This window comes from Stigmatopora argus, chromosome 19 (assembly GCF_051989625.1).
Source record: "Stigmatopora argus isolate UIUO_Sarg chromosome 19, RoL_Sarg_1.0, whole genome shotgun sequence".
Lineage (NCBI taxonomy): Eukaryota > Metazoa > Chordata > Actinopteri > Syngnathiformes > Syngnathidae > Stigmatopora > Stigmatopora argus.
The window spans coordinates 12,654,303-12,679,970 of NC_135405.1; the positions used below are offsets into that span (position 1 = coordinate 12,654,303).

Below are 25,668 nucleotides of genomic sequence, written 5' to 3' on the forward strand. Positions count from 1 at the left end.
AATAATAAAGACTACAAATAAGAATTGTTAATTTCACTTTTATTTTAATTTTAAGTTTGTAAAGGGAATTAATTGGCTGTGACTGGGACGTTTAGCGCCATTGACGAAATAATAATATTTTTTTAAAAAATTATGTAGTTATTACCTTTAATCAAAGAACACCCTGAAAAAAATCAAAATATAGCTTAACAAATACATACAATTTTCATTTATGCTACAAAAATGGAATTTTTACATATTTTATTCATTATTATTTAATTGTTGTACTTGTAAAATAAAGTGGAAAAAAACTAAATATTATTTTGGGGTATTAAAAATGAGGTTTGTTTATTTTTTAAAGGGGAAAACAGTAAAAATCTAAATATAGCTTAACAAATACATATATTTTTATTTATGCTACAAAAATGGAATTTTTACATATCTTATTAATTATTATTAAATTGTTGTACTTATAAAATAAACTGGAAAAAACTAAATATAATGTTGGGATATTAAAAATGTGTTTGTTTATTTTTTAAAGGGGAAAACAGTAAAAATCAAAGTATAGCTTAACAAATACATATTTTTATTTATGCTACAAAAATGGAATTTTCAAATATTTTATTAATTATTATTTAATTTTTCTACTTGTAAAAGAAACTGTAAAAAACATTTTATTTTGGGGGTATTAAAAATGTCTTTGTTTATTTTTTTAAAGGGGCAAACAGTAAATATTATATCTATAATTGACACCTGTGGATTAATCCATACATCGCAGGGGTGACGAGATATTTTAACAATGTGCAAAAATGCTCCCCATTGTTACATTTGGCGATTCTTCAATAATTTATTACCCTCGGAAAGCCAATTGTCATTTGTCTGCGGAATAATAACGGATTCCGTGCTTGTTGCCAAGCTTCTAATTAATAAACATGAATCCAAAAGCCATTATAGTCCAACAGTCATAATTACAAAACGTTATTATCTGTAGCATGAAATGTCATTGACATTCTCTTCCCATTCGTCTGCGTTAAACGCGGCCGGGTGGCGACTAACAAAGCGTTTCGGACGACGGCGGCGGCGGCTCACCACGTTGAAGTCCAAGTTCTTCTCCACCCACTCGGTGGCGGCGTCAAATTCCTCAAACATCTCCATGATGTGGAGCGTGTCCAGAGCGTCCACGATGGTGGCACCTTTGATGCTTCCTGAAGCGCAAAATCAAATCAAATGACACGCTTAGTTTATATGGAACAGAAATAGGAATAATGAACAAAAAAAAATATGGCAAAAAAAGTACATAGTTAGCTTTTTTTTGGTCCAAATCGGACATTTTTTATAGCGCATTTATTCAAGAGAACCAAATATTTCAAGCTAGCGCTAAACGCGAACATTAGCTTCAATATATGGGAATTTTTACGTGTATTTTCCTTTTCCTATTTCCTATTATTGCCGAACAAATAAAGACGAGAACGTTTGAGTGAGTGTCTTTTTCGTACGTATCGCACACCCGCGCGATTATCCCATCGACGGCTTCCGTCACGAAAAGGGCGCCGGAGCCTCGTCCTTCTTTGTCAAAGTCTCTGGAGGTGAAGAGGCTTTTTTTTCCGCCCGAGTCTATTGTCTGGTCACGGCGTTTCCTTCCCCCCTCGATGCTCCTCCTGTTCGGCACCGAGTGTCCACCAGAGTGATACAGATGGCTCCGACAGTGACCTGAATACTAATATCATCCTTTCGGCTTTGATTTTTTTTCCCCCTGCTTTCTTACCGGTTTGCTCCCTGAACCGAGGTTTTGGATGAGACAGGCCAAACACGGCAGGAGCCCGGTTTGATTTTTGAAGGTCAACGCTAGCCTGCTTTCTTCTGCTTCCGATTTATTCCGTGTTTATTTTGGAGTAGCGCGGCGGCGCTCCAATTCCCCACCTTGCCGCCTTTGTATTCTGTTTGTTTGTCAATGCGCCACGAGATGATGCACTTTTGTAGTGTGTGTAAAACACAAACGCGGGTACAAAAGCACGCTTCAATTGCTTTTTGGAATTGAAAGGGGAACAGAATTCGAGACGGCGTCAATTACCGTGTTGGCCCAAATATAAGACGACCCCGAGTATAAGACGACCCCGAATATAAGACGACCCCGAATGTAAGACGAACCCGAGTATAAGACTCAAGTTTGAAAAAAGAGTTTTTGAATACCCACTTTTAATCATCTGTAACACGTGTCAAAGTGGCGGCCCGGGGGCCAAATCTGGCCCGCCGCATCATTTTGTGTGGCCCGGGAAAGTAAATCATGAGTGCCGACTTTCAGTTTTAGGATCAAATTAAAATGAAGAGAATAGATGTATATTAAATTTCCTGATTTTCCCCCTTTTAAATCAATAATTGTCATTTTTTAATCCATTTTGTCTGTTTTAAGTCCAAAAATCATTTTGTAAAATCTAAAAATATATTTAAAAAAAAAAGCTAAAATAAACATTGTTTTAGATCTATAAAAAAGGGCCGACTTTCTGTTTTAGGATCAAATTAAAATGTGAGTGTAGATGTATATTAAACTTCCTGATTTTCCCCCTTTTAAATCAATAATTGTCATTTTTAATCAATTTTTTCTGTGTTTTTAGTTCAAAAATCATTTTGTAAAATCTAAAAATATATTTAAAAAAGCTGAAATAAACATTGTTTTAGATCTATAAAATACTTAATAATCCAGTTCTTTTAATCCATTTATAAAAGAAGAAATCGAAATATTGTATCTAAAATAGTCCGGCCCACGTGAATTCAAGTTGACGTTAAAGCGTCCCGCGAACCAACCCGAGTCTGACACCCTTGATCTGTAACAAGGAATTCTAACAATATATTGGGGAGAAAAAGCATGTTATTTTGCCTCATTCCAATTATGCAAAAAAGTGCAATCACATTTAACGGGCTTGTCAATTAATATTTTGGCTAAACTAACCTTGCCAGTTTCAACACCAGGGCAGCAAATGAGTTAACCCGGAGTGGCGCAAACTAGCGCCGAACCCATGCATTTCTGCACCAGCGCAACCCGAGCGCGGCAGGTTGCGTATTTTTCATCACAAACAATTAGCCAAAAGAGCGCCGGCGTGTCCCGTAGTCGCCGACCTCATTTGCTTGTTGATTAATTAGGCTAATGCGGGCGCACAATCGAGGCGCGCCATGACATAAGTGTCGTGAAGCGAGCGCAGGGTTGTCGGAGGCTCCGCCTTGCGAACCTCGGGGAGCGCCGTGGCGGAATTACGCCATCCATCTCAATTACTCACACTGAATATCGGATCCGCGTGGCCGAGCCGAGCGCCAGCCCGAGACTTTATGTCAAATAATAGAACCCTGTAAATGACTTGTTTGTCTTAAGACGGGCAAAAACATGTCGGCGTGTTTGTGGATTTTACAGGGGAGGCTTGGGAAAAAAACGGGTTCGACGACTTGAATATTGATATCTAAAATGTATATTTTTACGTCAATTTGATGGTTAGTTCGAGGAAGTGTGGCTGAATACTGTTATATTGTCTCTCTGCATGTGTTGCTGCATCTTTTGGGGAATTTTAGCCATTTTACCCCATTTCCCCGTACCTTATTTTACCTCTACATCGCGCCCCCGCTACTGTAAACCATCTACGTTGACAATAATCCATAACGCGGCGTCCCCTGGGACAGTTGTGTTTCATTTGTAGCGTGTGGAGTGTGTTCCGAGTATTTATAGAAGCTTGCTGACAAGCCACAAAATGCCGCACGCAGCCGTTAGAGGAGTTTAAACGCGGGATGAAAAAAGCAATCAGACCTCCGACGACGAGGACGAGGACGCCCGCATTAAGCGCTTCAAACAAACTCCACGTCGGCTATTAATACGGTTCTTTAAAAAGTCAAACAGGATTTAGGGAAGGAGAAGACAACTTGGTGTCCAGAAATGATCATCAAGTTCACCGGAATTGAAAAACATTTTTAAGTCGACTAAAAAAAGAATTAATTCATTTTGAGAGCATGCAAACTCCACACGGGATCGAACCCTCGGTCTTAGAACGTCGAGCCACAAGTGCTAACCACTTACCCACCAAATACAAGAATTGACAAATTACTTTAGACTGAAAGTTTGCTTTAAATGGCCAAAAAAAGACAAACAGAGACAGATGTTGGTTATTTTTTGACATTTTTGGACCCCCCAAACTGTCTACCACAAAAAACGCAAAACACGGGGGAATACTGTCTGATAAATTTGAGGTTACGCGTCAGTTTTTAATCTAAAGGCCAAGGCTAAATCCATCCCGACGACGTGGACACTCACCAAACAGATTGCTGGAATGGCCTTGCTTGGAGATAGGTCGCAGCTCATTGGAACCCCAGGCGTAGCGTCGGTAGCTGTCCCACGCGTGTTTCATCATCTGTCGGGGAAAATAAGACAGACGACCAGGTGTGAGATCATGCTATGGGGAGAAACGCTTACATGCATGCTAATGATGGCTATGTCAAGACTGAGGACGGATGGAGCGGTTATGTTAGCGTCTGAGTTATGAACGGAATGTGTTTGAGGCAAATGTGTCGACATATTGCTGCAGGTTTTGAAATGAAATAGGATCGTTTGTCATTGATGGGGATAAGACGTCAAATTAATATGTATGGAGTCATTTACACTGCCAACTAGTGGCCTGGCATGCACACTACAGGTTAGTCATGACTGTTGAAAAACATTTTTTACGGGGATAAGACGTCAAATTAATATGTATGGAGACATTTACACTGCCAACTAGTGGCCTGGCATGCACACTACAGGTTAGTCATGACTGTTGAAAAAAAAAATTACGGGGATAAGACGTCAAATTAATATGTATGGAGACATTTACACTGCCAACTAGTGGCCTGGCATGCACACTACGGGTTGGTCATGAATACAGAAATGTTGAAAAACAGTTTTTTGTTTTTAGAATTCCGTTTTCAACTTTTGTGGTGTAAATATTGTCTATGTGTAGACAAAAAAATACTAATTTACACTGCCAACTAGTGGCTTGGCATGCACACTACGGGTTGGTCGGGAATACAGAACTGCTGAAAAACATTTTTTTGTTTTCATGATTCCGTTTTCCACTTTTGTAGTGTAAATATTGTCTTTGTGTACACAACAAATACTCATTTACACTGCCCACTAGTGGCGTGGCATGCACACTGCGGGTTGGTCATGAATATAGAACTGCTGAAAAACATTTTTTTGTTTTTATGATTCCGTTTTTCACTTTTGTAGTGTAAATATTGTCTTTGTTTAGACAAAAAATACTTTAAAGGCAGTATAATTAATATAGAAACAAAAACAACGTTCCATTTCACCCAAATAAAGGTCACATGACATCATTTTCCCATTGAAATAACAAACGCACACCACCCAAAAACCATGTCTTCCCATAATTCCCAGCTAAAATCCATTTAGTTGAACGCTTCTTGCTAGCGAACGCCGTGTCCTCCAGAGATTCTCACTTTGGTCGCAGACAGCCTGTTACAGTAGCTATTCATTAACCGGCCAGAGCGAGACACCGGTCAAATCCGCGGACAGACACCTCCTCAGTCAGTGGATCGGTCGCCGGATGAGTGAGCCAGGCAGTCAGTCAGGCGACCAAGCAGCTTAGAAAATCTCATTTTCAGCTCGGCTAGCTCTTCACCTGTCAAACGCCGGCTGCGCAAGCAAAGATAAGAGGGCGCTCGGGAGAGCTTCGGCGACAATAATATCGCCGGGCGACACGCTGGCGATCCACGCTTTTGATTTCACGAAGCTACAAAGTGACCACTAGAAAATCAGCACATTTGAAACGGTGGAAGTCAAACGCTCGGAATGTAATTTCAAGCTAAATTAGGCATTCAAACGGTAGCTCGCGCCAACGTCGGCGATGGCACGATTAGCATCAATGACGCTAGACATCCGGTACGTTTGGAATGTGAGCTAACGTAAAAACGGGTGATTTTAGAGCAGAATTGTTTGGCCTATGCCAATCAATGGGTTCACGCTAACACCGCTAACGTCTCCATCGTCCCAAAGACAGTGAACTGAAGCTTGATTACGATTTGAAATACATTAAAAGATTGAAAATTGCTCATCTGAACTACAAAAAATGAGTCTTGGGCATTTGTGCTCATTATCTGTGCACTTTACCTTGACGGGCTCATTAGGTGAACTGGCATAAATTTCAATGACAGGGTGGGGAGGGGGGCTTATGTTGAAATGCACCAAGAAGAGATTTTCACACGCATGCAAATATCTTGCGTCACAGCGGATGAATGAGCTCTGATTTCACGCGTTGGCGTGCTCGACGCGGCGGCGATGTTAAATCAATGGCGGCAAATGAGTTGGATTATTACTTATTTATTTTTAACGCGCATCTCCAGCGGCAGGCAGGGTTGTCAAAGTCATCTTTGGTGCAACTTATTGCTTCCTTGAGTGGACTGTAACGTTGATTACATTAATAAATCATTTTTAATGGAGACATCTTTGACTTTAAATGGCTCAAATCTTCTTTTGGAGTGGAAACTATTTCTTTTGCAAGTCTGATTTTTTTTTTTTTTTTTTGGGTCAAAGATTGTATATTTTAGCAATGTTTAATTTTTGTTATTTAATTAAAATAAATATTTAGTTTCACATTTTTATTTCATTCATATTATCTTAAAAAAAGGGTGGAAAAATATTTTTTAATAAAAGCGGTAAAACTAAAAATTTAGTTTCATGTATTTATTCAATTATTTTTAAAATATACAAAACGCAAAATGTCATTTTTACACCAATTTGGCCACTCCCCCAAAAGGAAAACTGCCAACCCTCGCGGCTCCAATGGATTGGACGTCTGTTGGGCGACAGACATCCTCATGAAAATTCACAGGATCCGATTGGACGCCGGTCACGGAAAGAGTGAAGAAACCAAGTGACACCCCGCCCGGCACGCGGCAAAGCATGTAACGTAGCGACGGCATCCTCAGTCCCATCTTAAAGCCGCTAATTAAAGCTAGCGAAGCCGCTAATTACAGCTCCTCGAGTGGAGAAGAGGCTGGCTCCCCCGGGACGGCTTCCATCTTTTCGGGGCTTCCAAGCCACCACGAACGGAGCCCGTTGACAAATTGGCTTTGGATAGCTCAAGTGTGACAGCAAGATCCCAAATAAAGCCGCCAGAAACCCGATTATGGGGCCGTAAAAAAAAGAAGTGACTAGAAAGTGCTACCACAATTTATATGGCTCACGCAACACCCCACAAAACTACACACAGTAAACCAGAATCATTTTCTAAAAAAGTCGGTTTGAAAATTATTTTGGATTTTAATTTGGGATCTGGAATAATTTAGTTCCAAAGTTGAAGTGCTAAAATAATTTTTTTTATGGTTGAATTGATTCACGGTATTTTAAAAATTGGATTAAAAACAGTACAGTAATCCCTCGAATAGCGTGGCTAATGTGGACCAAACATGGCCGCGACAATTGAAAAACCGCAAAGTAGGATCACCCCTATTATTACGACATATCATACAATAAATATTTTTGAAAAGTATTATTATTATTGAAGGCAATAGATATCCAGTTTGGCCGTGGGTCAGCCTTCCCACTCAAAAGGAATTGGACGTACAACCCCATAAAGAGCAGCGAATGAGTTAAAAAAATATCTATACATTTTCAAAATCCAATCTTTCTGACCCGACCGATTCCGATTTGGGGCGTGGCTATCTCGCCCGATCAATATTAGCAGCAGCTGATCCCGTTTTAAAAATCGCCACGGCGACAGTTTGACTTGAAATCGGCCCCAAAATGAATTTGGACACCAAAGTCACCGTGTCGGAAAACCGGCGAAGGCTTGGCGGTCTATTAATTCGGGTCATCCACATCGAAAAACCCATTGTCGGATAGAAACGCGAATCCGATGTCGAACAACGAGCCGGACTAGAAAACCAAAAGACTAGCGCGGCTAAACATTCCTGCCCGTTATCGGCGTCCCGACACGCCGGCGCTAATTGGATTAACGGCTCAGGATTTTTTCAGGTTGGTCGCGGCTATTAGGACCGGCTGCTATTTCGGGAAAGGTAATTGGCTCGGTGCTGAAAGGTGCCGGAGTTGCGAGGGACAAACGCCGCCGACTTAAATACAATCAAGGGGCCTCTCGGCCTATCGATCGCTATCGGTGTCGGCTGTCATCGTTATTGATTCCCCTGCTTTTCTACTTCTGTATAACATTGTATTTTCGGCAGCACGACCGCTAACAGTAGCACCGATGCTAACGTCGGTCTTGATACGCCGCTAAAATGAAGTCATCAAAATCGGGGAGTGCTAAGATATATATATGCTATTTTCGAGATTTTGTTTCCTACCCAAGATGGCCGCCAGGAAAAAAAGGAGCCCTCGCAGCGTATCCAATGGCAACCACTAAGTAAATAGCAAAGGTTTTGTCATTGATAAAATAATCGGTAAGCTAGTTCAGACTTCATTTTAAATGTCACTGCATCGACTTGATGGAAACTTACCCTGTCCCAACATGGCCGCTCTGAGGGGCAATGAATGGAATAATGGAAATGACATTATCACAAGAAGAAATCCAATGAGCATACCAATGAGTTCACCAGCCCTTGTCTCATAGATTGGACACTTAATTATTAATACAAATAGCAATTATTTTAACATTCAAGTGAGAGGACGGAAATTTTGTATTAAAAGAAAGTCAAACTAGCAAAAACAGCAGTATCGGTACAGGTATGGGTACAACACTAATTTGGACATCTGGTTTAAAAAAAAAACGAAAGAAAACCCCTTTTCAGTTTTATGAACCCTTTCACTGACGCGCAAAGCGTGAAAAACCGCCCCACTTCCACTTTTTGAGGGGCAAGAAAAGAGAAGTGGGAGTTGTGTGCGCAGCGCAAACAAACGCACAACACGCGGCAGCACATCATTAATGTAGTGTGCAAAGGGCGAAGGTCTATTGACCTTGTTTAGCAGAGCTCATTTCAACAATCGCTACTCTGGCAGGCCAATCCTCCGGGGAGAACATTGGCCACTAACAATGATCAATTCCACTCCGCTCAGAACGCCGGGTGCTCCGGCGGCGTGTTTTTCGACCTGTCATAACACGGCGAACGCGGGAACAAAGGGCGTGGCTAGCCCTCGCCGGACTCGACCTCCTCGGACGGCGCTACGTTTTTTTTCTCCTTTTTTTTTCAATATATACTCTTTTTAGATTGGTAAAAATAATGCAAAAAATAACGATGTCCTCGATTAGATCGCGTTATCGTAAAACGAAGGCATACAAGCTATAAAATAATCCAGAGAATAATAATAAAAGATCGGAAATCGGATCTGAGCACATCGGTTTTACAATAAATCAAATTTAAGGGCTACAAGGCTACAAAAATGTATGTTTTGTACTTTGCAACATTTTTATGGGAAGGGAAAGGCTACAAAAAATAATCAAGAATAACAAAAGGAAGTAATCAGTACAAAAATAGCAAGACAATCCACATAAAAACAATATTAGCTACTTGTTAAGAGTCAAAACCAGTAGTCGATTAGTACTGCTTGAGTTTACACTGGATCGTTTTAGGTTGCGGCACTACTTTATACATTTAAACGTCTGTTTGAATGTTGTAGATTTTTTTCAGCAAATAATTAAAAATGGATTACATAGAGGCATATCGTGACGTTTAATCGGCTATATCGTTTGATTCGAGCGCTTTTAAAAGTTTTTTTTTATTGGAATCTCACGTCAACGCATCGTCAAACTTGGCAACGCGTTGCCGATCCAAACAAAACGTCTTGATGTGGATCCAGGCCCCTCACCAGCCGAGGCACGCTGAGAATTTGGGCGGCGCCGTCAAAAATTCCCTTTGATCAAGTTAGTTAAAAGAAAAATAATTTCAAAATCTTCCCCTTACATCATCAAAGTACACAAGGCGCGATGCAGGAAATAAAAAAACAGAAAACACTCACCAAAAAGAAGAAACTATGAAAGAAGCATTTGGACGGCGATAAAAAATGGCGTCCAAGAATCGGTGTTTACGTGGTCTTTTTTTTTTTTTTAAATAAGCATCTTTAACCCCTTGTTTCCTGAATTCACATTTTACAAATATACATAAAGCATTGGAGGAATGTACATACATAAAATACCTAAATAAAAATATGTTTTACTAGAAAATCCAATTCAAAAAATACGGTTAAAAATCCCAAAATCGTCAAATAACGTCGTAAAAAGATGAACAAAATAAAATATTTTTTTTGAAAGCTAAAAATAGAGATGTATCATGTTAAAGGTTATAATGTATTAATAAAATCTTCCTTTTTATTTTATTTTTTAAATTGTCCCTCATAATTAGATGTATCATGTTTTTTTAATGAATAAACAAAGATTATAATGTATTAATAAAATCTTCCATTTTATTTTATTTTTTTAAACTGTCCCTCATAAAAATCACAATTTTAATCTAAATTACCAATCGATTGACGGGCAAACGACTCAAAATGTTTTGAATATTTTTTCAGTTTTATTTGTATGATCATTTTATTCACCTTTTAAAATATTCAAGATTTAGAAACATTTTTCTTAAGATGACTTCTGTGTACTTCTGCGTTCCCCATTGCTTTTTTAAAAGGAATATTTGTTCCCTTTCAATTCAGCGTGGAGGGGTTAAAGCCGCTAGCATGAATGGCAGCTAATTAGCCGGAAAACACACCATTCTTTTTTTAATTTCAATTATTCCGAGCAATTGCGTTCCAACCGTGGCGCACCTGAACGCATTAGCCCGAGCGCTCGCCGTATGCAAATCCGACCCCCCGACTCCGCTCTCTTCCGTATCATCAGACCGACAAATCCGAGGGCCGGCCGGTCGCCCAGGTGGTAGCGTGCGCTAGCGCTAATGGCGGCAAAATGAATACTTGCCCGAACGCAATTTGCCCGAGTGACAAGTGCACTCGAACATGAAGCCGAGTGACGCTCGCCGCCTGCGGGGGTGCGAAGGGCCGAGCTAAAAAAATCCGCAGGAAAAAAAAGAAAAGCTCCATTAGCATTAGCGCCGCAGCAAAAAAAAAGCTTCAAAGTACTTCAAAAGTAGAAAGATTGATTTCGCCTGCCTGGGTCAAATCGAGCAATGGACGATGGATATGCGGGTTTGTTTAGCGTCATCAAAGGCTGACGCGGTCGCTAACTCGCTAGCTGCTATTGACGGATTTTAAAAATGTGATTATTATTAATATATTACTTTGCAAAATCCGTCTGAATCAATCTCTACGTGTGTTTTTGCTGGAAATAAACAACAAGTGGCTACACTTTCACTCATGACCACTAGTCAGCAGTCGTGCCCTGGCATGCAGTAGTCATGATAGGCCACAGGAGGGCGCTGTTTTTCCCGATCAATCTCATTTTAAGTGCTATACATCCTTTCAAAGGTTTTTATTTTCATATTTACAATCAATACAGCATGTAAGCAGGTTTAAAAATGGTCAAAATGATACAATGAAGCACAAACAACATTTTAGGTTACTATATAATATATACATGCACTTTTTACATGCAAAAGTATACAGAAAGCTACAGAAAGCTCGTCCAAAAATCGCAATAATGGCCTCAAGGTGCCGTGTCGGGATTAATCGGGACGCCGCAATGCACTCGTTAGCTAGCGCTGTCCTACTTCATTAAAAAACAGGCAAAATGGCCGCCGGAGCTCCTCTCCTGGACGGCGCCCAGACATCTGTGTCGAGCTTTTATCATGACATCTTTGCAGGCAATCACGGCGGCGTCCCCGCGGGAGTTTGCTTCAAGCGCCACAAGCCGTTTTGGTCCTGGACTATAGATTTCTTTCCTTCTTTACGCCACGCGTTGATTTCATCCTCCTCCTCCTCTTTCCCCCCCCCCCAGACAGCTATCAGCTCGTATCGATCAGCGTGTAAACGCGGCGTCTACGCCGTTATCGGGGTCGTTGAACTGCAATCAGACGCTGGGGATTCGGGTGGCGTGGCCGTCGCCGCCGGATTGGCTGGCTCGCTTTCTTTGCAAACTCTGACTCGGGCCGATCGTTCGGGTTGCGAGATAAAGTTCGTGTCGATACTCGGGCGTGAGGTTTTTTCGCTGCCGTACTCAAACGCCGAATGATAGTCGGTAAAATTGTCACCTGTTTTGAAGCATTTCCTGCTCACTTTGTGCTGATTTTTTGGTCACTTACTGTTGATTTGGGATCGTTTCTGGGTCACCTTTTGACTTTTACAGGTTGAAATGGATACTTTTTTGATTGGAGTCATTTCCTGAGGCATTTCTGGGTCACTTGCTGTTGACTTTGTGGCATTTCCTCTAAAAAAAAATCCCTCAATTCAGGGTCACTCCAAATTGATGTTTCCAGGCTACTTCACATTCATATTAGGTAAATTCTGTAGTGTTTACGGGTCTCTTCCTGTTCATTTTCAGAATTTACGGCTCACTTCCTGATTCCTTCTCACTTCCCTTTGATATTTGGTGACTTATTTGTAAAGTATGATATATTCTTGCCTCGCTTCTTGTTGATTTTTGGAGCGTTTGCTTTTTACTTCAACAACCCTTGAGTAGGTTTTCAGTGTATTCACACCACTAATAAAAATACAATATATTTCGGTGCATGTCGGAATATTCAAATCACCTACAAACTATATATTTGAGTACACGTAGAAAATCACATTGTACGCCACTGCATACACAATGGCGGTTTGCTGGTGTTATTAAAAGTAAACAACAATTGCTAGGATATGTGCAGTAATCCCTCGATTATCACGAATTCACGACTCGATTTTTTTCGCTATTAATTATTTTTTTTAATTATTTTTATTAAGTTCATAAAAATATGAATATCCACGCTGAACCTCATAAGAACTGAAGAATTTTTATTATTTTTTTAAAGTTCATAAAAATGTGAATATCCACGCTGAAACTCATAAAAACTGAATAATTATTTTTTTAAGTTCATAAAAATGTGAATATCCATGCTAAAAACAGAAGCCACTTTTGTTACTAGGACTCAGCACTAAAAAATAAAAGTTGTAATTTTTCGATTATCGCGGCCACGTCTGTTCTACATTAACCACGATATTCGAGGGATTACTGTAGTCCACAATTGCCAATCTCTGGAGAGCGAGTGTACTGAACTCTGCCTGACTTGTCCTTAACTCCACTCTGTTACTTAAATCCACTCTCAAGACTGGCCAATCAGGTCGGTCCACTTTGCCCAAAGCATCTTCCGTCAACAATAGAAATTCATTTCCCATTTCCAAACCCGTAATTTGACGCACCTCCGCCCGGCATTATTCAACGTGGATAGTTTTATGGGGTCTGACAGTTAAAAGCGCAATAATACGTTCATTATCCCGCGTTTCCCGGTGGACGGAATTAAGACTCGCCTCGCTCCGGACTAATTAAGCCGTGTATTGAATAAGTCATATTTCATCAACTGGAAGGTATTAGCCTCAAAATATGATTTTCCCGTTTTCATTGCTATCATTTTTAGTTCACATTCAAGTGAAAGTTAAAAGTGTGATTTGTCATGTTTTTCAAACCTGTTCACAGCAGATTAAATAAATAAATATAGATACCATATACCCACAGATATTAAAATTGTCATTGAGGGACTTCCCCAAGTGCTTTTCACATTCATATCTGATCTGATTTGATCAAATCTCGATTCGCTTCACTTTCTTGGCCGCCAGCTGGATTTTTTGCCGCAAAAAAATAAAAACAAGACGAAGAAAAATGATTTAAATGCTGTCGTTCCTGTATCTTCAGGCAAAAGTCTTTTTTTTATACCAAAACTGATCTCCAAATTGAACATTTTCAGATTTAAAGTCAAACTGTCCTCTCTTTTTTAAAGAAATATGGCCACCCCAAGAAGCAAAAAGTATCAAATCTCCTCGATTATATTCATTCATACAATTTTAACTTTAAATAAGTCATGTAATAGCTTTGACCCAAGCAACTCTCGCTTAGTTTGCCACACTTAAAAGTTTCCTTCTCCACCACGAAAGCATTTTCCAACTTGCTGATGGTGACCGCAACTTTCCAAGACTCTCCATCACGCTACGCTAACGCCCAGCGGCGAAATCCTGCCGTTTGCTGATTGCGCAATGACCTCGGACGCTAATAAATCACACGGCTAATTACTATAAATTACTATAAAACAACAAAGCGCTGTGCTTTGGTGACTCAGCCCGCCCCCTTTGACACCTCATTTTTTAGCTAATAAAATATGCAAGTTCGTCTGGCAACCCAAGAAGCAAAAAAAAAACAACAGATCTCTCACATGCACGGACAGATTGAAAAATAAATTGCCTACGTGATTGACAGCCACTGACTCTGGCTAATAGACCCAATTGGATTTGGAGAAAGAAAATCAGCCGGCTGTGACCCCCCGGTGTGCCCGGGACAAGAGGGATATTCAATATCCCGGAGCATTCTTTTCTGAAACGACACCGGTCGCCGTAATGACAAACAGTGACTAAAAAAATGGAGTTGCCCAAAAGTTGGTTGTGCTAAAAATGCAAAAAAAATGGCCAGATTGTTGCCTTTCTGGAAGAAAAAAATGTTCCTGATATGGAAATCACAAGAATTGGGAACCGTATACACTCCAATTAGCATCTTAGCATAGCTTGCTCATTTCCCTCCTGTTTTATAAAAAAAAAAATAATAAGAGTATGCTTGCTATTCCTCAAAAAGAGGAATTGGACCTAATTTTCATGTTTATAAACAATCTATCAGAAAATCTGTTCATAATAAAACGACCTGGCCCGTGACAAAAACTAGTTTGAGACCCTAGCTAGCTCAGATAAATGAAACCAACCACCGATGCTAACGTCAACATCTAAAATGATGAAATAATTCCGTGAAACAGGCCTGCTTTGTCGTTATTTTTATCCCAAAATTGCTCCGAAATATCCTTCTAAAGCCAACTTGGATTCTTTTATCCTGCACATCGTCCTTTTCTTTTAAACGAGCAAAACAGTGGCGTGCTAGCATCCGTCGTCTTCAAATTAAATCAAGCCGCCACGGCCTTAGCGTCGGAACAAATCAATGCATTGAGAGTTTGCTGGGGTTCCGTGTTGTGCGGCGAATGTAAATATATTCTCCTTTTGACGGCGCACATAATCCAATCAATACCCTCTCGAATGCTAATGAGCTAGCCGCTCGTGTTAGCCGCCAGCCAGACGAGTTAAACGGCGCCCGGCTAATCCGAACGGATTTTTTACACGATTTTTCATTCTAAGACTATAATATTAAAATGGCATTTCAAAAAAAAATGTAGTTACCTTCCAATAGATTGCATCATCCCTGAAACTCAATAATAATTAACATACGTGAACTGAACCTCTTGGCCAATTATCTTAAAGCCTCGGCTACAATCTTACATATTTACATATATATGTGAATATAAATATGCTCATTAATATCAAACTCACAAATATGGATGAGGATCTCCTAGCAAAATGCTAATTTCCTATATAAGATACAAATTTCACTTAGCTAAACCCAAACCGTAAACGTGTCAAATGGAACCAATTTAAAACATTTCTCCTGTAACGCTGTCAAATTTTCAATCAAACAACGTCTGCTTTCAGCGTCAAACGTTTAAAAAAACCTGCCAATCTGCCTAAAAGCCTTTTTGTAGTCTTTTGTTCCTTTTAAGCACAAGGCATTTTTTAAAGAGCCATCCAAATAAAGTTGAGTTACTTCTCTAAGCCACAGCGGGGATTTCAAACCAAGCCACCGAGTTCGGAAATTGCGGCTCTCGAGGTGCATCGATGTCTCGTTATTGACGTAGCAATTAGCAAGTATTTGAAGGCGTAAAAGTCTATCAGTTTAACGTCGTGGCCATACACAAACGTCTCCGAATCCGACAATAAATCCGAGCATGTATTTCAAATCGGCGCCGCGGCGGGAAGACACGTTGACACGGCGCCCTAATGTGCCATTTATATTTAATGGGACGCTTTGAGCACTTAAAACGTTAAATCTTCAACGTTCGCCACTAAATCACCTGCCACCCAGACGGCGCTAATTGAGCTCCAGCCGGAAAATAGCAGGTTAAGTCGAATTTTGGGGGATGGCGTCCAAAGGTCGACATTTGGGGGAATTGACAATGACGTCAATGGCAGGAGTTAAATTTTTTTTAAAAAAGACATTTGCCGACTTGTTTTGGTCAGGGAAACAATTATAAGGAGTAAATAACATTATCGATGTATAGAAAATAAATCAAACATTTTGTTAAATATTAATACTTTGTTGTTTACTATGTATATTTTCAGTCCAAAAAAAAATCTAAAAAAAAATACTATTTAGTTGAAAAATTAGGGATTGTGTAAAAAAATTGTAACTATATATTTATATGACTAAATTGTAGATCTTATTAACTAGTTTAATCTATTACCATTTTGCCTTTATTTTATTTTATAGCCTCTCTGGTGTTGATTTGTTACCTTCTCCATTAAGTTAAATTTACAGAAACGCATTTTTTGGGGTTAAAGATATAAGAAAAACATTAAGGGGTGATCAAACGACTCGGAATATGTTTTTTTAATTATGAAACGCAATGAAAAGACAATGAGTTCAAAGGTCAAGATGAAAATATGCCATCATTTTACAGATGTCAGCTGACTCGACCTACTTGTTTTTGCCATTGGCGCTGAAAACCTCACACTTGTTCTGATTTATACTCCAAATAGTAAAGACATTTATCTTTTCCAAATGTTACGCTCCACGACCAAGACCAAGACAAGCAGAAACATCGCAAACGCCATGGCAGGCTGACGCGGGATTGGCCGGGAAATGGCTTTCGGCGACAAGCTCGCCTCGTCAAAAGAATGAGAATCCGAGGAAACGCCAGGCCGAGTCATTCTATTTTTCTCCATGGGGTGCCCTTACAGCTCCAGGGCACTTTCTGAAATATCCGCAACGGGAATGATTCCCACAGCGAGACCTACTTAGACCACCCACCCAAATGTAAACAACCACTGGGCCTTTCATGACCCACACTGACTGCTGTACCACTCCACAGTGATGTGACTGGATTTGACATGTCTTGCAGGCTAGCCATATGTTTCTTTTTTTTTTTTTAAACATCAGAGAATATTGAAAAAAAAATTAAAAAACATACACTGAAGATAAACCTTAACTAATCCTTAGATGTATGAGTAACTGGAATGCAACACTATGATGATATAATTCAAAGTAAATGTAAATGATCCAACGCTTTGCCATAAGTGGACCCAAAATCACTAATTTGCATTTTTTAAATAAAATCCAATAGAAAAATTGATTTTTTTTTGTAGGTCTTGATGTCAAAAATTCCCCTAAAACAAAAGTATATGCAAAAAAACAAGAAAACCTAAAAAAAAAAGCCACACACAAAAACATTAGCAAAATTTAAAAATAAACTATTAAAGTATCCCATTGGCATAAAAAAGAAAAAATTTGGGGCTGTCATACAAAAATGCCAATTTGCATTTTTTAAAGAAAATCCAATAGAAAAATGTATATTTTTTTGTAGGTCTTGATCATTAACATCCGGCGTGTCAAAAATTCCCCTAAAACCAAAATAAATGGAAAAAACAAGCAAACCTAAAAAGAAACAACCCACAAAAACATTAGCAAAATTTTAAAAAAAACCTATTAAAGTTTCACATTAACATAAAAAAATGAAAAAATTTGGGGCTGTCATACAAAAATGCCAATTTCTTCCAATTTTAAAAAATCGAAATATTTAGTCGAGGACTTACTCCAAAAAGAAACAATCTTTAAAATTATTATTTCAGGGTCATTGCGATACCACTTATGCATAAAAGGGTTAAAATAATGCTCTTATCAATGTATCCATTTCCCTCCCCACAATCCAACGGTTCTTTTATCAGCAAAAAGGCAGCCATCGACCAATACAAAGGATAATCTAGCAACGCCGCGAAGACCCCGTTTGTTTGTAACAATTTGTACCGATGCAATACAAGTCGATGCTTCTCGGGTGTTTTGAAAAGCACTCAAGCCGGCCGGGCGGGCCGCGGAGTCGGGGCTATTATATCCATTAGACGATTAAACGGAGCCTTTTCGGAGCTGGGCGGTAACTCTAGCTGACACAAACACACACACTGGCACACTTGCGGAGAAGCAGGTCCACGAGCCAGAGGTAATTAGTTCAATGGTCGATACAGAAATTGCACTTGGGTTAGGCTGATAAAGAAATTTCATTTCAGCCTCGACAAGGTTAGCAAAGCGCCAAACGCTTAACGCCTCCTGCTCTGTGGAGAAAAGGGCCAGACAGAAACATTACACTTTATTAGCCAAGTCGAACTTTACATTACAGACAAAGCCTATGAAAAATTTTATGATGAACCTCCATCTAAATATGAAAACAAAATGCTACCTTAATTCCTCACCAAGTGCAAATCAAAGTATTTTTGGGCAAAAAAAAAAGCTAAAGCTAAACAATCCCAACCGATACTACCTCCTAAATTGCATTGATTTAAAATCCTACATTAACCTGAAACACCACATGATATCCAAAAAAAACAAAAACAAACCCTTAGCTCTTTTGCTAGCCCCGACATTTAATCAAAACGCTACCTTAATCCCACAGCAAGTGCTAATCAAAGTCTTTTTTGGGCTAACAACAAAGCTAAAGCTAAACAATCTCAACCGATACTACCTCCTAAATTTAATTGATTTAAAATCCTACATTAACCTGAAACACCACATGATATCTAAAAAAAATACTAATCCTTAGCTCTTTAGCTAGCCCCAACATTAAACCAAAATGCTACCTAATCCCACACCAAGTCCTAATCAAAGTCTTTTAAAGCTAAAAAATCCCAACCGATACTACCTAAATTGAATTGATTTAAAATCCTACATTAACCTTAAACACCACATCATATCCAAAAAACCATAAACTCTTTTGCTAGCCCCGACATTTAAAAGCTAGCCTAAAAGTGCTCAAATTCCAATCGGCCTAAACTCAACCACTATCTTCTGACCTTTATTTTAAATGGTCTAGCTGTTAAATATATTTTTTCTTGATTCAACTCTTGACATTTCAATGACCTCCTGAACCAAACCCACCCCCAAATGAGCCTAAATTCCATCTAACCCCAACCCCACCTTGACCCTAAACAATCCCTAATCACAAAGATTCCAGACAAAATATCCTCAACTCTAATCCCACTTTAATCCCAGTCAACCTAACCCTCAAAACTCTTTTTACAGCATTCTACCACCATAAAAAAATGGCTATTTCCCCCAAAAATCCCCCATCGGTTCCAACTGACCACCCTTAAAACCAGACGAGCGAGTATATCTCTATTTTCCTTTCTGTCCGAGCCCGAAACCTAATCTACTCGCGGCAGTTACCGCCAGATAAAAAGCTTCGTTTAAGGGTGTCAAATAACAACATCTCTCCAGCCACATCCGCCTTTATCCCCCCCGTTTATCAGCTGGCATTTTCTCGACCAGCCCCCCCCGTTGTCTCCGCCTCCCGAGCCTTTCCTAGAGAGAACTCGCCGGCCGCCGGCCTGCCGCTTTCTCTTTGATTCGGACCCGACAAACAGATTTGGCTGATTGCAGGACCGCGGCGTTCGCTCACAAACAAGATGTTTATCCTTCTCGGGGAGGTCAACAGTCGTCGCCCCCCCGACGGGGAAGGGAAAGTCTCTTAACCGGCTGGCTCCGGATAGCGGGCATTAATCTGGAGACGTATCCAAAACCCCCGTGGATATATACTTGTCTTGTTCGAGGCCTCCGCGGGGAATGGTTCTAGCAACTCGTGTTTGTTGGCAAACACAATCAAGACGCTGAGGTTTGACCCCCCATGAACCCTTTGGCCTTTAGTCTTGTTTAGCGACACAACACGTTAGCCCAATCAAAGGACAGACTCCCCTTGAATGGAATTACCCATTCTGGCAATGCGATATCTTAAAAAACAAGAGCAAGAATCACACAGAAACTTCATATCGTGACAATATCTAGTCAACAATAAAACAAATATCATATTTCACAGTCAACAATGGGACAGGGCGCAACAACCATGCTATGGAAACTACTGGAAACAAGAACTCTGGCGCTAATGCTAACGCGACTCATATTCAGTGAAGAAACAGCTAAAAATAAGGGTTACTAAACCCTAACTTTTCCCAAAGCCATCATTAAAAATGACCCAATCGCCACACAGGAGCGTCTTAAAGAACACGGTGTCTCGTCAAAGGGATGCTAACGCTCCGCTGTCCAACCGTAGTAGCCGTTATGTCATTACGTGCACGTTATCCAGCTGCCATTTTGCTCCGGCAGGAGCCATAGAACGTCAATAAAAAAGCTGCTAGCAAGATCAGCATGTTCACAGACAGTTTGTACTCCTTATGAATCAGATTTATGGCGCTTACTTTTGTCCTCGACATGTTTTTCATGTTGCTGAACCACAGGTTTCTCACTTTTTTTGTAAAGGAATAAGAAGAAGAAAAAAATCAATCGAGCCGACCCGAGCTTTAACCCCAATTCATGTGACGCCGCGCTAAGAACGCTAAATCCCGACCGGTCAGAACAACAACACGACCTTTCCGTGTTATTCATTCTAACAGTAGGCGGGCTTTTGAACCGGACACAACCAGAAAATCAAGAGCAATATCAATACTCAACCAGTTATGATGTGTATCTCTCTTGAAAATACTTCAACTCAGACACGAATGGAATTTCCTGCAATTGTTAAGATAGAAACGGACAAGTTGTCTTTAACATTTTTTGGCCAAAATTGTCTTTTCAGTCCTCAAAAAACTTTCCGCCATACTGCCATACTACTACTACGAATACAATATGCACTAAACAGAGTACAATATGTCAGTGAGTGAAAAACGGACTCCCAGGCCCAAAGCTACGTTGTTGTTGTTGTTGTGGTGACTTCATTAATATTTGATCAGTATAAAAAATATCCCTCAAGCCAGACCATTTGCGCTACTCTTTACAAGCACAGTAGCGGCTGCTGTTGCTTTAAAAGTCAGGCCGTCGCCAGATGGATGACTGTGATACAACGCAGATGTAACAGACCAAAAAAAAATGGGATCGAACGGTGACGTTGCCGCGTTTGCATATCAAAAGGATCCTAAGAAGTACGTTGGCGGAACTTCAAGATCAAATTCCCCAAAAAATGAGATGCGGTGGCGATTAGCTCACAAGAAGGCGACCAGACAATATTGGCGATTGGCGTATTACAAAGTGCACTCGGATCATTTAAGATCTGACGAAAGCGAATGACTAATTTGGTAGAAAATGTTCCGAGTCGACAATGACTCAAAAGAAGAACAGAAAGTACGCTGGGAGGGAAATTGAAAAGAGAATCGTCTCACAAAGAGACGAGGTGAAGCCGACTTGTTCTTTAGTATTTTAATGTCAATCGTGTGAACTTTTACGACTATAAATAACCCACAGAAATTGTTGGAAGCCAACCTTCCCTATAGATACATACCCAGACTATTTACTCATAACGAGGTACGGCTGGATTGTCTAAAAATGTCAAATTATGAACTCATTGGCTGCCATTGACGGCATTAAACATCAGATTCCGTCGAATGGGATCAGACGTCTAGTAGTGATGTCATGATACGATACAGCTAATTACTTAGCACTGGATAGGGTCAGAAAATGGGATCGGATCCAGTAAAAGTCTAAAAATCTGTAAGTATATAAAACGTGAATCGGGTAATGAGTTTTCCTCAATAAAAATCTAAGAATGTGAGTATTTTTAATTGACCAAACGGGAAAAAGTCAGGCAAAAGGCTCATGAAGTAGCATTTAAATAGCTATAAGAAGCTTTCCCCCTTAAACCAGGGGTCTCCAAAGTGGTCCTCGAGGGCCGCTATGGGTGCAGGTTTTTGTTCCAACCTATCCAACACATACATATTAACCAATGAGGTTTCTCCTGAAAAAAGAGGCACCTGACTGCAATCCACTGACGGGTTGGAACGAAAACCCGCACTTTGTGGAATAGTTTGGAGACCACTGCCTTAAACGGGGAAAAAGAAAAACAGACATTTCACCAGACGTAGACAGTTGTTACTCATTAACGCTGGTTTTAAGAGAACAAGAAGAACGTGAAACCCGACACGCAGGTAGATAAATCGCCGCCAGGCGTGCAAACGGCGATTCCGAAAGAGGCGGTGACGAACCCCGTTAAGAAAAGCCTGGATTTGACATCTCATGCCACACGGCCCAATTCCAATACAATAACATCATTTTTTTTCCCGCATCAACGTGTTCTGACGGGTTCTCGTCGTCGTTCGGCTACACGTGATCGCTTCCCGCTTTATAAATCGCGATCTAATCGCAAGATTGCCACTCTGGCCACGCTTGAGCTGAGGAACGTTTCCGCGGCGAGTGTGACGCCGCACGACAGGCGCTCGGTCGATAAGAGAGCTAATTCGGTTGGGAAATGATTCGTGGCGGTCTGATTTCCACGCCGAATCGTCCGTGTGGTCTACGCCAATGGCGTTTGGCGTACGTTTGGGTTTTGCCAGGCGTAGGAATGGCCATAAATAAAGCCCTTTTGTTATTGTTGATATTTCTGCATGGAATTCCACTTGCGTAAGAAGCGTACCTCTTTGATTTTGGCCCTCCGCTCCCTAGTGGTGGGGTCCGCCGGTTCGTGGCCCGTGGCCCCTGGGGGTCTCTGGTAGCTGACGTGAGGTAAATCATTGGCCAGCTTCCCACCTTGAGCCAAACTCTCCTGGGCAACTTTCTCCTTGTCGCTTAAAATGTCCTGCTTGATCTCATCGGGGCGTTTCTGCAGAGTATCCTTGGCCTCCAGCAGGGCTTTTTCGTGGTCCTTTTTAATTTTGATCAAGACCTTCTCGTCGTCGGACTCGCCTCCTCCTGCGCCTCCTCCTAACGCGCCTCCTCCCGCGACGGCGTCCGGACCGGTTCGGGTGTTCGTCTCCACGGCGGAAGAATGGAAGAAAACTCCGCTGAGCAGCTTGGATGAGTCGGGCAGGAAGAAAATCGCCCCGAAACACAGCGTAATGAAGGCGCTGAAGACCAAAAGCAGGATGAATTTCTCCGTCAACCTGAAGGAGGTCGGGTTGGCGGACTTCCGACTCGGGGTGGCCGTGAAAGGCAAAAGAGTTGAAACGGGCATGTTGCTTCCTTTTTCCTTTTCGCTTTTTCTTCAGTCAGATGACGAGAAAAGCGCCCGTCGAATCGGCTTTATAATCCGTTCAGACGTCCACCGTCGGAGCGAAATGAGCGAGACGACGCTGGAGAAAGCGCCGACCTAAAGTTGTCCATAGCTGGGGAGCGAGTAAGCGACAGCGGCCAACTCTCGGAGCCCAAAGCTAAGCGGCTCGGGGACCGGAAAGGGCGGGGCCATGCGTCGACTGACACGAGACGACGGCCAATCGGCTTGGATAGACGATGAGGGGGCGGGGCTGAGCCTTGTGCAACTTGAAATACATATGGGGAGAAAATATCTTCGCTGTGGGGAGTTTTCCTGTTGCTGCCAGGCTTGTGTGGGTTTTCTCCAAGTGCTTTGGTTTCCTCCCACATCCTAAAAGCATTCTTGGTAGGCTGGTTCAACACTCTAAATTGTCATAAAATGGGGTTGGTGTTCAATTCCAGGAGCATCCTTTCTGTGTGGAGTTTGCATGTTATCCTCGGGCCTGTGTGGGTTTTCTACGGGTGCTCTGGTTTTCTTCCATATCCTAAAAACATTCTTGGTAGGCTGGTTGATACTCTTAAATGTCCCAAAATGGGGTCGATTGTTCAATCTCGGGTCCGTCCTGACTGTGTGGACTTTGCATGTTATTCCCAGGGCTTGCGTGGGTTTTCTCCAGGTGCTCTGGTTTTCTTCCACATCCTAAAAATATTCTTGGTAGGCTGGTTGAGTACTCTAAACTGTCCAAAAATGGGGTTGAGGGTTCAATCCGGGTCCCTCCTGACTGTGTGGACTTTGCATATTATTCCCGGGCTTGCGTGGGTTTTCTAAGGATACTCAGGTTTTCTTCCACATCCCGAAAAATTCTTAGTAGGCTGGTTGAATACTCAAAATTGTCCCAAAATGGGGTCGAGGGTTCGATCCCAGGTCTGTCCTTACTGTGTGGATTTTGCATATTATCCCTGCACTTGCGTGGGTTTTCTCCGGGTGCTCTGCTTTTCTTCCACATCCTAAAAACATTCATGGTAGGCTGGTTGAATACTCTGAACTGTCCAAAAATGTGGTCGAGGTTTCCATCCCAGGTGCATCCTTACCGTGTGGAGTTTGCATCTTCTTCCCATGATTGTGTGGATTTTCTCTGGGTGCTTCGGTTTCACCTCACATCCTAAAACGATGCTTGGTGGGCTGGTTGAACACTCTAAACTGTCCCAAAATAGGGTCGAGGGTTCGATCCCAGGTCTGTCCTTACTGTGTGGATTTTGCATATTATCGCTGGGCTTGCGTGGGTTTTCTCCGGGTGATCTGGTTTTCTTCCACATCTTAAAAACATTCTTGGTAGGCTGGTTGAGTACTCTAAACTGTCCAAAAATGGGGTCGAGGGTTCCATCCCAGGTGCATCCTTACCGTGTGGAGTTTGCATGTTCTTCCTATGATTGTGTGGGTTTTCTCTGGGTGCTCCGGTTTCCTCTCACATCCTAAGCTCAGCCTTGGCCCGCATGCTCGGCTAACTCGCGGCAGCCTTCTGCCAAATGTTGAAAACGGATAATTCGACAACCTTGTGTTTTATCTTGACTTAATTGCTTCATTAGCATACCGAGAATAAAAGATGACTACAAAGCGAACTTTACACGCTCGCAATTATTCACCCGCGTGACAAACGGAGAAAAGCGCAGCGCAATTGTGTGGACGACAACACTTTCCCTTGACTTCCCTTCACCCGCATTTCACCTGTTTGTTTTTACACGCCCGGAGATGACTAAAAAATCAGCGGGATGACGGACAGCTGCCGTATTGGAATTCTCAACGGAGGGGCGGCGGGTTGTCAAAACGATCGCACGCCGTCCGTCCGCGTGATTGTTTCTCCCCTCGGCACGCGGATATGAAATTAAACGTAGCCTGGGGATATCGTGGCGGCGACGCTTTAGCGGCACGTTCCAGATAACAGCACGTCCTTCAGATAAATGGTCTCAGTTTGAATGGCAACCTGATAATGAGATATTTTTATTGTTTTTCCTCAAATACTAAATAACATCATACCCATGAAATGAAAGGTACCCCTTGAAAAGCTGCTATGCTAGCGCTAGGAAGCGAATTGAGCAATATGGGAATTTAGAACAATGCTATTTTAGTTTGAAAAATATAATAGTCGACAAATAACGATGATGCTAACTTGGCTAATATAGATATTTCTAATTAACAGTCTTTCTGGAGTTGTTATAAAGGAAAAGCACCTCTGCAAAAGATGCTATGCTAGCGCTAGGAAGCGAATTGAGCATTATGGGAATTTGGACTAATGGGATTCTGGTTTGAAAAATATAATAATCGACAAATAACGATGATGCTAACTTGGCTAATATAGATATTTCTAATTAATAGTCTTTCTGGAGTTGTTATAAAGGAAAAGTACCTCTGCAAAAGATGCTATGCTAGCGCAAGGAAGCGAATTGAGCATTATGGGAATTTGGACTAATGGAATTCTGGGTTGAAAAATATAATGTTCTACAAATAACGATGATGCTAACTTGGCTAATATAGATATTTCTAATTAAGGGT

General features: G+C 41.1%; 1 protein-coding gene across 2 annotated transcripts in view; it reads right to left on the reverse strand.

Moving 5' to 3' along the window:
* man1a1 (mannosidase, alpha, class 1A, member 1) overlaps window positions 1-25,668 on the reverse strand; it is a 76,778-nt gene that overhangs the window by 22,658 nt on the left and 28,452 nt on the right. The window contains exons 1-3 of one of the 2 annotated variants that reach the window (XM_077586455.1): window positions 22,564-23,326; window positions 4,271-4,367; window positions 1,069-1,184 (exon numbers count right to left, since the gene is read on the reverse strand). In XM_077586455.1, the coding sequence (XP_077442581.1) occupies window positions 1,069-1,184; window positions 4,271-4,367; window positions 22,564-23,100 (750 nt within the window). In that variant the 5' untranslated portion in view covers window positions 23,101-23,326. Of the gene's footprint in view, window positions 1-1,068; window positions 1,185-4,270; window positions 4,368-22,563; window positions 23,327-25,668 lie in introns of those variants that run through there. The other variant, XM_077586456.1, reaches the window with a different exon arrangement.